This window comes from Hypanus sabinus, chromosome 7, assembly GCF_030144855.1.
Source record: "Hypanus sabinus isolate sHypSab1 chromosome 7, sHypSab1.hap1, whole genome shotgun sequence".
Classification (NCBI taxonomy): domain Eukaryota; kingdom Metazoa; phylum Chordata; class Chondrichthyes; order Myliobatiformes; family Dasyatidae; genus Hypanus; species Hypanus sabinus.
The window spans coordinates 125,289,193-125,305,370 of NC_082712.1; the positions used below are offsets into that span (position 1 = coordinate 125,289,193).

The window sequence follows — 16,178 nt, forward strand, 5'->3', positions numbered from 1 at the left end:
AATATTTCACTGCTCTGAATTAGCATGTTCATGATGGCTGATCTCTGTTACATTGGGGCAGCTTTTTCTTCTGTAAAGCTAAATTCACTCAGATAATTTGTATCAGTCAAGGATCCCAACTTTGCTATTGCTGTTTTCCAGAATGCAGCACTAACACTGACTGAACAAAATTCTTTATCATTTTGGAAGCCATTTCCATCAATTTTACATGCACACTCAGACATCAAAATCTTCCCTGTTTAATAATTTAGATTTAATGGGCTTGTCTATTAAACTACACACAAAGTGGCCTCGCGGCATTCAATTCAGGAAGAGGCCAAAATTACAATCGTAAGGAATATTCTTCAGCACAATTACATAACCATTATTGGGGTCACCTGACCTTTATTTTCTGGTTCCAAATTTGTTGCTTTCTACCTCATCCAAAGATGCTGGATTGAAGTGATTCTGCAATCTATCTTCATATTGAATGAAACACCTTTTGTCTTACATGGTTCCAGACAAAATGGCATACATATCCAAGCCATTTTCTATCACCAAGACTGATTACTTTCTCTCACATATGGCTTCATTTTGTTCATTGCACCTTTATCTCTGTCTTTAATTTTGAGAATATTACTCAAGAACAGAAGTGGTCATGGGTTTTGTCATAAAAACCAAACATCCCATTTAAACTGGCTTGGGTCTGAGCTCCCATCTTGTATCAATGCTGTCATATCAGCTACAGGCTTGTATGAACCCCTGGCTTGCATTAGCTTTTATTTCTCCTGAAGGACCTTTGTGTCAAATCTACAGACCAAAGTAATTGTGATTCATGTGTTTTCAAACATACGCCACCCAATATCCTGTTAATCAATATATTTGCTTAACTTGATGAATTTAGCTTTAGCAGGTCCAATTCCTCTTCATTTTACCCTCATTGGTCCTGTAATGTTTGTGTATTTATGGGTTCCTGGTCTCCAGTGGGAAGATAAGAGAGTGTACATACTACAAATGTTTGTAGTAACATGGAGAATTCTCTGAGGTGGGACAGGTTTACTAAAGATCTATAAAAATCAGAGACTCATGACTAATCAGCCTACTGTGTCCATTCCAGATCTTCTCAGTGTGTGCATCTGCACATGACAAATACATGATTCTGTAAGGTATGCAATGATGTGTCACACTGGGTGACACAATAGCACAGTCAGAAAAGCTGCTGCCTCATGGCTCCAGCAGTTTGGGTTCAATCCTGGCTCCCACTGTTGTGTGCTTCTAATTTCCATGTTTTCCTTGTGACCATGAGGGGCTCTGCTGGATGCTTTAATTTTCTGCATCCACAACCAAGAGAAAGCCTGCAGATGCTGGAAATCCAAGCAACACACACAAAATGCTGGAGGAACTCAGCAGGCCAGGCAGCATCTATGGAAAAGAGTACAGTCAACGTTTTGGGCCGAGACCCTTCATCAGGATTGGAAAAAAAGATGTGGGGTCAGAGCTAGAAGATGGGAGAGGGAAGGAAGAACCACAGGGTGATAGGTGAAATTGCAAAGGGAGGAGGTGAAATTAAGAGCTGGAAAGTTGAATGGTGAAAGAGATACAGGGCTGGGGAAGGGGGAATCTGATAGGAGAGGACAGAAGGCCATGGAAGGAGGAGGAGCACTGGAAGGAGCACCAAATGCCCCCTTCTCCAGCCCTGTATCTCTTTCACCAATCAACTTCCCAGCTCTTTACTTCATCCCTCCCCCACCTCCCGGTTTCTCCTATCACCTTTCGGTTCTTCCTCCCCTCCCCCTACTTTCTGACTCTAACTCCTCAGTTTTTTTTCCAGTCCTGATGAAGGGTCTCGGCCCGAAACGTCAACGTCTCTTTTCCGTAGATGCTGCCTAGCCTGCCGAGCTCCTCCAGCATTTTGTGTGTTTTGCTCTGGTTTTCTCCAGGTCTTGTGAAGCGCTGCTAGTTTAACTTCCCATTGTAAATTAACTATAGTGTGTAGGTCAGAGGTAGCATCTGGGGAAGGGGAATGGATGATATAAATTACAAGTAAAACTAACAGAGCAATGACATTGCTACTATGGACTTGAAGAGCCAGGGTGGTTTCCTTCTATATTGCAAAGAAATATGAAATTTATTTGCACATACTGGAAATACAATGATTAAAATCAGCGATATTTCATGCAACAGTAGGTTGTAGGTTGATTCCCCTGGGCTAGAGGGACAATGTTTATAAACCAAAGGTCCACTGATCAAACAAGTTAAGGGTAGTTCAAAAGTAACTCAACACTACTTACAGTGTCCTTAATGCGTGAGTTAGGGGATTTGCCTTGCACAAATCAGATGCCATGTTTTTTTGAACTACATTAGTTATTGTCCAGACAGCATTCTGGGTAATGAAAGGATCTATATGTTTGCAATATTTTTGTTTTTCTTTATTAATTGACCTACAGGTTAATTTAGTTGCAGGGCAGAGTAATACTGATAATGCAAGAGTGATTGAGACTGTAATGTTGCATGTGATTGCTGCTCCTCTAAAGGACCTGTTTACTGAAACCAGAAGTAACAACTTGCTTTGCCAGATGGCAGGTGATCCTATTGAGAAGAACAAATGTGGTAATTGTTTGAAAAGGTGGAATTCTATGAACATTATTCTCTGTGAAGGCAAGAAGATTCTTGCATAAATTAAACTGTACTATTCTACAAAGAGCAATGGTACAAGCATTCATCAATTGGTCAAGCAGTAAAAGATTCCAATTACCCCTTTCTAAACAACCTCTCATTAGTAGTGACTGTACTTAAATATTTTTAAACACTAGGCTTATTGATTTTAAATGTATTATTGTAGATTTTACAACTCAATGCTCCTTTAATTTTCTTCTTAAGGTCTGCCTCACAAGAAGACCAGAGTAGGATCCATTGATAAAGATAGATACATGTAACTTGGAGAGCAAATTTCAGGAATTAAGTACTAGATTGGAAAACATGGATTCCTATTCATACCGTGGATAGACAAGTTGGAAGAGGAGAAGTGGAAGATGGAAAATGTTAAACTGAGGCTGCACAGATATACACTCAAAGTTTGTTCACAGTTCTAGTTGGCTCAGAATAACCTGCCCTGGAATCAATGCATCCTGTGATGACATGAAGTGCAACACGGTGGGAAAGGTATAGCAAAGATCTAGTTTAGGAGGTGAGAGAGGGAGAACATGAATAATAAAGCCTTTATAACAGAAGCAGAAGATAAAAATAGAAAATATTACAAACACAGAAAGAGAAGGAAAGAAGCTATAAGTTATTCTCAGAGATAAGTAAGAATCACAGGGCAAATACAGGGGAATGAAACAACAAGCACAGTCAGGGTGGATCCAGAACAATTCCCTACATCATCTGTTTCCAGTCCAAGTGGAAAGAAGCATGCTTAATATTTAGAATTCAGTTTTGTTTTCATGCACTGAACATGTTCTGCATTTTGCCCTAGCAGATCTCTGGCATAAAATTGTGACATTTGCCCAACACAATCTGTGTGTAAAGTGCATCGTTGCCTTGCCAGTCTCTGGGAAAGGTATCGGATCTAAAAGGAATTTGTGGGACAGCTTCAGAAATGCAGCACAAGAGCTGCCGTTGGAACTGGGACAACACGCAGAGGTTGTAGTATGTAGCTTGCCATGCTTAGTATAAAGAGATTACAATTGGTGATGGAACAATCGGTAATGAGATTACCAATATTTTTAACATTGAAAACAGAGCTTGACAGATGCAGAGTGTAAGATGTCAATGTTAAAGTGCAGACCTTTTAACTGATAACCTGAACATTGACTTCCTTAACTTCTGTTAATGCCCCTCCTCCCCTTCTTACCCCATCCCTGACATATTCAATTGTTTGCCTGTTCTCCATCTCCCTCTGATGCTCCCCCCCCCCACTTTCTTTCTCCTGAGGCCTCCCGTCCCATGATCCTTTCCCTTCTCCAGCTCTGTATCATTTTCGCCAATCACCTTTCCAGCTCTTAGCTTCATCCCACCTCCCTCCAGTCTTCTCCTATCATTTCGCATTTCCCTTTCCCCCCACTACTTTCAAATCTCTTACTATCTTTCCTTTCGGTTAGTCCTGACAAAGGGTCTCGGCCCGAAATGTCAACAGCGCTTCTCCCTGCCTGGCCTGCTGTGTTCCACCAGATTTTTGTGTGTGTTGTTTGAATTTCCAGCATCTGCAGATTTCCTCGTGGTAACTGATAACCTGGTTAATTTAACTATTGCCCTCAGCATATTGTATTCCTTGTTTCCTTAGGGACTTCAACGGAGACTGCAGATTACTCAAAGACTCCAATTTATGCTGGCATAGGAGGAAATGTGCATAAATTTGTGGTATCCTAAAATTCAAGACGGACACCAGGAAAATTTCATGATGTCCAAGATGAGTTGTGTACGGAAGTCGACCACTTTTCCCAATCTAATCATCAGATGCTGCAAATCTGAAATTAAAACAGAAGTTGAAACAGAACTACTCAGCACATTGGTAGAGTTTGGTTCTGACAAAGTATCTTCAACTTGAAACGTTAACTCAGTTTTCTTTCCACAGATACTGCCCGACCAACTGAGTGCTTCCTGCATTTTCTGTTTCCTACCCAACTTGATCTCTAGTCCAATCTACCCTGTGTTAAATTGCATGTCTGCTCTTGAAATAGGGACACTAATAGCTCCAGTTTCTAGACTGTAGTACCAATTATTGTTTCAAGAAGTAGGTCTAATAAGTAAATTGAGAACACAAGGACAAATGGGGGCTGTGATCGCTGAAAGAATCAGAAAGGAATACTAAAGGGTCAAGGACATACAGGTGCAAAGTTCAAAGTGCATTTGTTATCAAAGTGTGTATGCAGTCTATGACTGAGATTTGTCTTCTCCACAGCCAAGAATAGCATCAAAAACTCCGTGCAAAAACAATGTGCAAATGGCACAAGAGCACCAACCCCCACTCGCAAAAAATTGCATTTTCGGCAACATGATAGAATGGGCGAAAACACAGAATATAAAAACACAAAATCAAAAGAGTCCGATCGAACTACGGTCCAGCCCACAAACTGCAGACCCAGAACTTCATTACCATCCTCCGACAGCATCAAGGAAGAGAAGTTCAACTTGAAAAAGAGGAATTTGGTCATAGGAATTGAACAGGAAAGCATTCAACATACCACCAGAACAAATATGAGCTGCATAAAAGCAAAATGGATATAATGCCAAAGGATTCAAAAGTCCTACGTTAAAACTTTGAAATATGCTAATAAATTCACATTAACGACCTGATCAAAGCTGTGTGAAACTAATGCTAAGGTTAATGGTCTTCAAAATGGTAATAGAAGGTAACAAAAATTTAGTGGCAAAATGTAATGCTAAATTTGAAAGAAATAAAAAAGGGATCAAATGGAGGAAATGTTGTTGTGAAGGAAATATGATTAAGAAAAATCATCAGCTTTCAATGAAGTACCAGATATAATTGTAGAGGATGAAATTATGATAGTGATTTAAAGTAGTTTCCTTAAGTTGTGGGAAAATAGGAATATGGAAGGATAAGAAAGAAGATTATATGCAGACAAGGAATGTAGAAAATGAATTATTTTTAAATATAGTCATTGAACGTAATAATTGAAACCCAACAGCAAACACTATAATTATATAAAATCTGGAATGAGATATCTGAGGGAATGACTATATCAGTAATGAGAATACATATGAATTTTCAAATATTCTACAGATAAATGATTAGTAATTTAAGTTTTACCATAAACCTGGGGAAGAAGTAACAGCTTTGTTCAATATTAAACTGTAATTGTAGACCAGTGTGTTGACTGTAGGCAAATCTTTACAACCAAATTTTGTTTGCAATCAAATTTATAAGACCTTACAAGGTTATGAAATAATTAAAAGAACCAGTCTGGATATGTTAAGGGTAAGTCATTTTTGACAGGTTTTCTTTTAACAGGCACTTATTAGATTGAAAAATGTATTTTAGATGAGGCAGTGCATGGGAATTATCAGAAGGGATTCTGTAATGTGCTTTACAAGTAGAAAAAAATGTGTTCTTGTAGGAGAAATATATGAACGGGAATAGAAAATCTGTAGACAGGAAATTAAGATTTCAATTAATTGGCTTTTGAATATGGAACAGTCTTTGAATAACACATTCCAGAAGTCAGTACTGAACTTTGTTCCCAACATAAATAGATAATTCAGACTTGGAGAAAGATGACATATAATCAGGAAATCTACTAATGATGTAAATATTGAAGCTTTTGCTGAAAGAAAATAGGATTGCTAAGAAACTTTGTGCAGAAACAGGCAGGTCTGTGAATTAGATGCAGAGATGACAGGTGCAATTTCAGATGTTGCAACATCAAATATTTTTGGAGGAGTATCAGTAATGAGAGTACATATGAATTTGCAAATATTCTGCAGATAAATGATTAGTAATTTGGTTTTTATAAGCCAAGAGAAAGGAAATAAATAATAGTGAATTTAGACAAAGAAAAATGATCAGGGTGCAGTTTCTGTACTGTCTACAGCTTTATATTCCAGTTGTTGGGAGTATATAGATAATAAATGACATTGATGTGCCAGAATAAAGACAAGAATGTGAAGCTATTGTTATAAGGAAAGAGTTGAGTTATTAAGATGATTTCCACTAGAGTAGAAAGGCTAATGAGGGTGGGGATGATGTTGAATGCATGGATTTGATAGTGGGTATTTGAAACAAAGAAGAGTATTGATTTTGTTCCATATTTGTACTTATTTCTTTAATAAGGGATGTTTGGGGAGAGAGAAAGAAGGGAGTGAAATAAGTGCCACCATCAATCTAATTTCCTTGGAGTGTGACGAGAAAGGTTAGCAACAATATCTTATCACAAAAGCTCTTTGATGGGATTTATTAACTGAACGTGAATTGTTTTTTTAATGTTATCACTCATTTAGAAACTATAAGATATAGGAGCAGAATCAGGACATTTGGCCCATTGAGTCTGCTCCGTTATTTCATCATGGCTGATTCATTTTCCCTCTCAGCCCCAATTTGCTGCCTTCTCCACGTACCCCTTCATGTCCTGACCAATCAGGAATCTGTTAACCTCAGTCTTAAATGTACCCAATGACTTGGACTCCAAAGCTGCCTGTGGCAAAGAATTCCACAGGTTCACCACTCTGTGGCTAAAGAAATTCCTCCTCGTCTCCATTCTAAAGGGACACTCCTCTATTCTGAGGCTGTGTCCTTTGGCCTTAGACACTTAACCACAGGAAATATCAATAATGAAAAATAAAGTTTATTTTATGTTCATTGGAGTATGAATTAAGAGGGGTGTCCTTATAGAGGTGTATAACTCAAAGGAGCATAGACCGGGTGATTATGCACAGTCTCTTACAGGGTTGAGGAGTCAAAAAAAAGATACTGATTTAGGGTGGGAGGGGATTTACTAGGAATCTGAGAGGCAACTTTTTCACCCTGAGGCTAGTCAGTGTATGGAATAAGCTGTCAGAGGAAATGGTTGCGAGAGGTACATTAACAACATTTAAAAAGCACCTGGATAGAAAAGGGTTAGAGGGATATGTGCAAAACAAGGACAAATGAGACTAACCTAAATGGAAACCTTTGCTGGCTTGGAGCCTCAGGGGCCTGCTTCCATGCAGTACAAGCCAGTGCTCCTATAGTTTTCTGGAAAGAATATCCAGACTGAGGCAGTTTGAAATAAATTACGGATGTCAGTTGTAAACTGTTTCATGAATAAGGTAGTTTTGTTGCTTCATGACTCCAAGAAAATGGGTTTAATCTTGAAGTCAGGTGCACTAGTTACCTCCCTGTGACGAGAGACCCGGGCAAGGGTGGTTGGGACCCATTTGCTGGAGCATCTGAGACTAGAATCGAGGCACGGTACGAGACTGAAATGAAGACAGGGTTCTAAACTAGATGCTAAATGAGAAACCAAAACTGAGCTGATGACTGAGCACCAAACCTCAGTCCAGATGCTCTTTAAATATTAAAATTCTGGTGCCAAAACATGGCCGCCAGTTAGCAGGGCGGCCTGAATCTTTAAAGGGGCCGCATTAGCTATTCTCATTCTGGAGAGTTAGAGCGTCTAAACCTGGAAGTTATCGCGGTTGGGTGCTCGTCGTAGTAGGACCCCCTTCCCTATGGCCGACTCCTGACGGCCCTGGCTGCTCAGAGAGACAATGATGGTAGTCATTCATGAGAGCCACAGGTTCAGGAACCCACCACAGTTCCTTGGGTCTGAATCATTCCCAGTCCATAAAGAACTGCTGAACTCTCCAAACAGTTTGTGAATCCAAAATTCTTCTCACCTTGGAGACCTGCTCCCCATCAATAATCCTGGATGGTGGCGGTGGGACTGATGGTGGTGGGGCTAAAGACCTGGTGTTCACATGTTTTAATTTGGGAATAAAGGAAGTGCAATTGATCTCGAAGGTCTTGGGAGCTGCAAGGTGTAAGCCACCAGGTTTAACTTCTTAAGAATCTTGAAGGGTCCAATGAACTTGGGTGCCAATTTCTTAGACTCCACCTGGAGAAACACATCCTGGGTCAATAGCGATCTGTTCCCTAGGCTGTAAAACTGCTCCCTGCTTTCTCTTTCAGTTAGTCTTTATTTCAATCTTCCAGGAAGAAGCTAACAAAATCTCCCTTGTCCGATTCCATTTCTCCTTGCAAATGTGGTCTTCAACCCCAGGAACCTCAACCTTGGCCTCCTGCTCAGGGAAGAGTGGTGGAGAACACCCAAACTGGCATTTTAAAGGGCACTGAATGCCATAAAATCGAGTTGGCGATCTCTGTCCACATCAAATGGTCACACCATTCATTCTGTCTTTTGTGGCATCTCAGGGTTCATTCCAAATCTTAGTCCACCCACTCCTTCTCGCCATTGGACTATGGTGAAAGACTTGCTGTTGCTCCACTCAGCTTACAGAACACCCTCTAAAAATGTGACACAAACTGAAGACAGTATTCTGACACAATATCCATGGGAAAACCATGGATCCTGAAGAACTGGTGCAGGACAATTTCAGCCATCTCTGCCTCAGATAGTAGTCTGTTCAAGGCTATCAATTTGCAGGCCTTCAAACAACGATCCGCAATTACCATAGTAACATTTTTCCCACTGGAATGAGGAAGACCTGTGACAAAGTCCATGGAAATGTGTGCCTATGCTCTGGTGGTGAAGTTGCCCTTGAGGTTAGGTGTGGGGCTCCTTGTTCCAGATGTACACCTCACGTGCGTACACACACTGACAGGCTACCCTCACCATTCCAGGCCACCAATACCTTCTCTAAATGAACTCGAGGGTCCTGGCAATCCCTCGGTGAGTGGTCATTCTTGATGCATGTCCCCAATGAAGAACCTGAGACCAGATGGAACAATGAGCAAACAGCAGACCCAAAGAGCCATTCTGAGAAATCTCCCCTTGTACCTGAGCTTCGTGAACAAGTGTGTTGATTCCCCAATGAATTGGCACTATCACCTTGGCTTGGGGCAAATTGGCAGTAGGCTGCTCCCCTCATCCGGATTTGTTGAACTGACGGGACAAAGCATCTAATTTTTGGTATTTTGACCCTGTTCAATAGTTCAGGCCAAAATTAAAGTGGTTAAAGAAAAGAGCCAGCTGGTCTGCCTGGAATTCAGCCTCTTAGCCTCGTGAATATAAACTAGATTCTTGTGGTCTGTCCATATGATAAAAGGGGTACTAGCCCCCTCAAGCTAGTACCTCCATTTCTCCACAGCACTTTGACCATGAACAGCTCTTTATTTCCATTGTCGTAGTTCATCTCCGCCAGGGATAGTCACGTGGAGAAGAAGGCACCTGGGTGCAGTTTATTGTCCAAAGGTGTTTGTTGAGACGAAACTACACCCTCTCCAATGTCTGAGGCATCCACCTCCATGATGAAGTGAAGGTCCAGGTTGGGAGCGACCAAAAAACTGTTGTGAACCGCTGTTTAAGGTCTGCAAAAGCAGCCTCCGCTTCTAAGCAATAGGGCCCATGGATCTCTCCGGTCGAGCTGTCAGCGGAGCCGCCACTGAACTGAAGCTTCTGATGAACTTTCAGTAAGAGGTAGCAAATCCCAGGAACTGTTGGTCTTGTTCCACGTTGGATAGTTGTGGCCTTTCCCCGACTGCTAGGGTCCATCTTGAGATTGCCATTAAAGATGATGAAATCCTAAAATGAAGTGGTGGCTAGGTGAAATTTGGACTTCTCCAGCTTGACATGAATTCCCTGATCAAGGAGCCTCTTTAGGACATCTCTGAGGTGAGTGACGTACTCCTCCGTGGACTTAGAGAAAATTAGGGTATTGTCGAAGTAGACAAAAGTGTACGTATGGAGAGCATCCTGGAGTGTGCCGTTCATGAAGGCCTGGAAAGCTGCTGGTGCGTTCACAAAGCCAAAGGGGTCGACCAGGTACTCAGTGTCCTGTTGGTGTGTTGGACGCCATCTTCCACTCATCACCCTCATTTATGCAAACCAGTTTGTATGCACTCCGCAAGTCTAGCTTTGAGAATACTCTTGCCCCTTGGAGAATCTCGAAGGCAGTGTTCATGAGTGGAAGAGGGTAACGATTCTGGATGATTATGTAAGTCAGTCCTCTCTAATCAATGCATAACCTGGAACCTCTTGTTTAATTTCTTGTTTTATTTCCACTGTTTCTGGCTCAGTTTCTTCCTCTTCTTCTTCTGCAGGCCCCTGTCTTTTTCTGTATGAAGAAGAAGCCATTAGTGGTGGGACAGGAGGAGGGCTGAATGAATCCCAGGGCAAAACCCTCTTTTGTATACTCTCCCATTGCGCCTCTCTCTGGGTCTGAGTGTGTGTATAATCAACCACGAGGAGGACAAGCATCCAGCAGTTGACCTGTAGCACAGACATAGTGTCAGTGTGGTGCAGTGCAAGATTCAGGGCCTTTCCTTTGCTGAAGACCTCTTCCAAATCCTTGTAGACGGATAGGATTTCTACCAGCTTGCGTGCGGCAATCACCCCCAGAATCTTCCTTTGAGGATGACTCCCGAGGCTTCTTGGGTAGTGGGGGTGACTCTGCAGACCCCAGTGTCTCTTCCATAGGTTCACAAGAGTCTATACTGCAAGCAGAGGCCAACTCAGAGTCCAAAACCTTGTCCGTATCCTCAGACATCAGCAGTGAGATGTGACAAATGGTCCTTGTGCTCCTGGGACTAGTTTTTTGGAACTATTCTGGAAACTTCTCCTTAAGGCTGATTTATACTTCTGCGTCAAATGAACGCCATAGGTATGGCATAGCTGCATAACTTACGCTGTACCCTACGCCCTACCCCACACCATAGTCTGATGTGCACCTCTCCAAAAATGTAACTGCGCATCGCGGCGACGCAGACCGCAACAACTGTGATTGGTCCGCTTGGTAGCATCGCATTTCCTCCTGTCTATGGGCATACTGTGCATACGCTGATGCGAAATAAATGGTTGGAGACGATGAACCAAATTGTCAAATCTACCTGCCAACATCCGAAAATATTTGAAATACATTTCCTTGTCCATGTCTCTCAGTGGCCAGACGAGCACAGAAAATTCACCCTCCCTCTGCCTCAATCTGTTCAATGGCCGTACACACCATCTCCTCCGTCATATTCTCTCTTTTCTGCATTGCTGTAATTTCAACAAAAGTAACCCTTGCTCAACATTTATTAACTCCAACTCCAACATGATGCAGTCAGTCGCTATTAGAAACCCCACCGCCAACTAGCGTTTTGGTGGTGAATTGCAGAGCAATGTAGACACGCCAACGCACAGGTATAAATTTTCATAATGGTGCAGGCCACTAACGAAGGCTGCGGTGTAGGCTGCTACGCAGAAGCATAAATCAGCCTTTCGATGGGTCCTGGCAACTGGAACCCTTTGAGTTAGTTGCTAGAGTTCCAGACCTCCTTGGCTTGCTTCTGAACTAGAGGTCCACTCTCTTTAGTTCCAGCTCATCCACTATTGGACTTGCGGGAGCCAACGTGTCTGCCCTTGAAGGCAGAACTGGGTTTCCTGAACGCTCCAGATTACTGTGAACAGAAGTCTTCCCCCAGTCGGCTGCTGGTCTTGGGAGAGTCTGGGATTCGGAACACCAAGCTGAAAACATACCTTCTTGCTGTGACTGGACCATGCGATGATCTTCTCTTCCTTCCAATTCATGGACGGGTTATTCTGGGGCAGACAAGGGTGCCCGAGGATCAGAGGTACGTGAGGAGATTCAATGATATTGAGACTTATGGCCTCTGAATGATCTTCTATCCTCATCTGCAAGACCAATGGCTGCGGCCGGGCCTGCCGGGAACTAAGCAGAAGGCCATCCTGAACAGTTACGGGCATGGGCTGGCTCGACTCCTGCTGTGTTAGGTTGAGTGGATGGGCAGTCCGCAAGTTCAGGTAACTTTCAGCTGCCCCAGAGTCGAAAAAGCATTCACCTCTTGTCGGCTGTTACCCCAGGAGATCTTTGCCTTAAGGGTGACAGCAGAATCCGTGAGGCTGGCAGTAATGGCTGCTGCCATCACAGTCCTCTTGACACTGGACGGTCTTATCAGGTTTCTCAACAGCTGACGCTCTGGACAGTCAGCCTGCAGGTGACCTGCTTCCCCACAATGTTAGCAGCAACCTCAATTCCCACGGAGATTCTTATGTAACTAATTTGCATGGACTTGACATGACCCTCAGCAGCAGTCAGGCTGTTTATTGTCCGACGTTGGGGGGCATAGAACTGTGATGCATTGAGGCCAAACTTGGGTTAGCTCTCTACAGCTTCTTGAAGTTGTCGCACTCTTGCTCCACCAGGTGATTATCAAGGCTGGTCAGTCTGAGCCTCTAAGTCCTCTGAAAGCTCCCCCAAAGCAAGGGCATTCTTTACTTTACCTTAAAATCTACGGTGGTACAGAGTAACCAAGGCCTCCCCATTCCAGCCACTCTCTTGGGCCAAAGTTCGAAAGGCAATGGCGTAGTCAGCTGCTGACCGACTGCTGTGACAGGTCAGAGGCTCGGTTAGCTCCAGAAGGATAATGAAACACCCTCCCCATGGAGGCCTTGAACCCCTCTGAATCTGAGAAAAATTCTCCAACCTTCACTCCCAAAACAGTGACCCAGGCTAGACCTTTCCCAGTCAGGAGAGAGATCATGAAAACCATCTTTTCTGCACTCCATAGGGAACTGGGCTGACTGGAGTTCGGACACCAATGAACACTGAGTAAGGAAGCCGTGGCAGGAGTCCGACTCACTGCCGAATCCCTCCGGGATCGGAAGATGTGCTGGCTCCACAGTGCGACCAGAAAACCTCACTCCAACGACTCTGGCTTCCTCCTGTGATAGTTGGCACACAGTGACCTGGAGATCACGCATCCCCAGGCTCTGTCTGAAATTTTTTCGCTGAAAGGCTCCGATACCCTGCTGGGTCCATGTTGGCTCCGTCATACTGTGATGAGAAACCTAAGTTAGGACCCAAGTTATGGAGCATCAGAGACTAGAATCAATGAATGACACAAGACTGAAATGAAGACAGGGTTCTAAACTAGATGCTAGATGAGAGTCCAAAACTGAGCTGACGATCATCAGTTCAGGTGCTCTTTAAATATTAAATCCTGGAACTAAAACATGGCCGCCAATTAGTGGGCCACCCTGAACCTTTAAAGGAGCCATGCCAGCTACTCATATCCTGAAGATTTAGAGTGTCTAAACCCCAGAAGCTGGCACGGTAGGATACATGTCAAAACACTCCCTATGTGCTGGTAGGTTATTTAGGACTTGTTTTGGGTTACAAATTAGTATGAGTTGATAGCAAAAAGAATCAAAGGGTGCTGATATGTGAGAGAGGAAAACTTGTGGAAGTAGAAGGAGATGAGCAGAGTAAAACGGGACCGATCAGGTTGCTTCCCGGGAGTCAGAATTGAACAGAGGAACTGAATGGTTTCCTTCTGCATTGTTTAATGGAGTTATAAAAAACTATAGCACGGAAACAGGCCCTTTGGCCCGTCTAGTCTATACCAATCTTTCAAGCTGCCTACTCCCATTGACCTGCACCAGGACCATAGCCCTCCATGCCCCTACCATCCATGTACTTATTATCCAGACTTCTCCTAAATGTTGAAATTGGTCTAGCATGCACCACTTTTGCTGACAGCTCAGCAACACACTGGTGACTCTGAGTTCCTCTCATGTTCCCCTTAAACCTTTCACCTTTCACCCTTAACCCATAACCTCTGGTTGTAGTCCCATTTCTCAATGGAAAAAGCATAGGCATTTGCCCTATCTATATCCCTCATAATTTTATATAGCTCTAGCAAATCTCCTCTCAATCTTCTACATTTTAGGAAATAAAGTCCTAAACTATTCAATCTTTCGTTAAAAGTCAGGTCCTCCAGACCCAGCAATATCCTTGTAAATTTTCTCTGTACTCTTTTAACCTTGTTTTCATCTTTCCTGAAGGTAGGTGACCAAAACTGCACACAATACTCTGAAACAGGCCTAACCAATGTCCTATACAACTTCAACATAACATCCCAACTCCTTTACTCCATACTTTCATCTATGAAGGCCACCTTATGTATAAAAATATGTAGCTTTTGTTGGTACATTAGTATCTCTGGTGCCATGGAATGTGAATATGGGAGATAGGAACATAGAAAACCTACAGCACAATACAGGCCCTTCGGCCCACAAAGTTGTGCCGAACATGTCCTTACCTTAGAAATTACTAGGCTTACCCATAGCCCTCTATTTTACTAAGCCCCATGTACCTATCCAAAGTCTCTTAAAAGACCTTATCACATCCACCTCCACCACCATTACCAGCAGCCCATTCCATGCACTCATCACTCTCTGCGTAAAAAACTTACCCCTTCAGAAATCCCAAGTATTTAATCTCAAACATGGCACCCGCCAGGGATGCCCCTTGTCCCTTTCTCTTTGATTTGGCTATGGAACTTCTGGCGATAGCATTTCGAAACTGCCCTGAATTGACTGGGATTTGGAGAGGGGGTGTTGAGCATAAAGTTTCTCTCTATGCTGATGACTTATTACTCTTTCTCTCAAATCCGTCTACATCCTTACCTCTAATGTTTTCACTTCTTGACCAGTTTAGCCAGATCTCTGGCTATAAACTTAATTTACATAAGAGTGAACTTCTCCCAATTAATAAAGAAGCACAAGAACTAACATTTCATGATCTCCCTTTGAAAGTAGTCCATAATCAATTTACTTATCTTGGAATTACAGTCACAAGGAAGTTTAAAGATCTCTTTAGTGAAAACTTTGCCAATCTTTCATATGCTATAAAACATATACTGTCTGGTACATAGTCTGGTAAACATAGTCTGGTACAATGGTAACCTCTATCTATGTCTTTGCTAGGTCGTATTAACGTTGTTAAAATGTATGTTCTCCCCAAATTTTTATACCTATTTCAATCTATCTCAATTTTTATTCCTAAATCTTTTTTTGATTCCTTAGACTCTATTATTTTGTCATATCTGTGGTAGAATAAGCGCTCTAGAATTAATAAAATCCATCTCCAAAAATCTAAAAAAGAGGGTGGCATGGCTTTACCTAACTTTCGTTTATATTATTGGGCAGCTAATATACGTTGTGCTTCCTTCTGGTCTTTCTTCCATGGCCAACCCGAATGCCCTAACTGGGTGGCGATGGAGCTGAGCTCCACTAAAGAATTATCTATCTCTGCACTTCTTGGCTCTGCACTCCCTAGTAGTCTGCCCAGATCAATAGCTAATCCTCTTGTTAGACACACTTTACGTATATGGGCTCAGATCAGGAAATGCTATAGTTTCCAGGGGTTTTCCGTTTCCAGCCCTATTGCTCATAATCACCTTTTTTTACCTACTACATACGATTCAGCATTCCAGGTTTGGTATAGGAAGGGCATTAGACATTTTGAAGATCTTTTCATTGATAATCGCTTCACTTCTTTTCAGCAGCTCTCTGTTAAGTTCAATCTGCCCAATGCTCATTTTTTCAGATATCTCCAAATCTGACACTTTATTGCTCCTTTAATTCCTAACTTCCCTGAAATGCCTGCGAAAAATGCTATGGACCTATTTCTTTCCATGAATCCACTAGATAAAGGCTTAATATCAATCATCCGAGATAAACTAGCGGCCTTACGACGGGCCCCCATGGATAAAATCAAAATGGCCTGGGAGCAGGATT

General features: G+C 42.5%; 1 protein-coding gene across 10 annotated transcripts in view; it reads left to right on the plus strand.

Annotated features, from left to right (window-relative positions):
• LOC132397159 (uncharacterized) overlaps positions 1 to 15,669 on the plus strand; it is a 54,137-nt gene extending 38,468 nt beyond the window's left edge. For 2 of the 10 annotated variants that reach the window (XR_009513285.1, XR_009513286.1), the window contains one exon: positions 3,458 to 15,669. Coding sequence is in view for 3 of the 10 variants with exons in the window: in XM_059975537.1 (XP_059831520.1) it covers positions 3,455 to 3,621; positions 4,880 to 5,113 (401 nt within the window). In the remaining 7 variants the exon portion in view is untranslated. Of the gene's footprint in view, positions 1 to 3,454 lie in introns of all 10 variants that reach the window. The other 8 variants (XR_009513289.1, XR_009513288.1, XR_009513290.1 and 5 more) reach the window with 8 other exon arrangements.
• Positions 15,670 to 16,178: the final 509 nt, after the last annotated feature.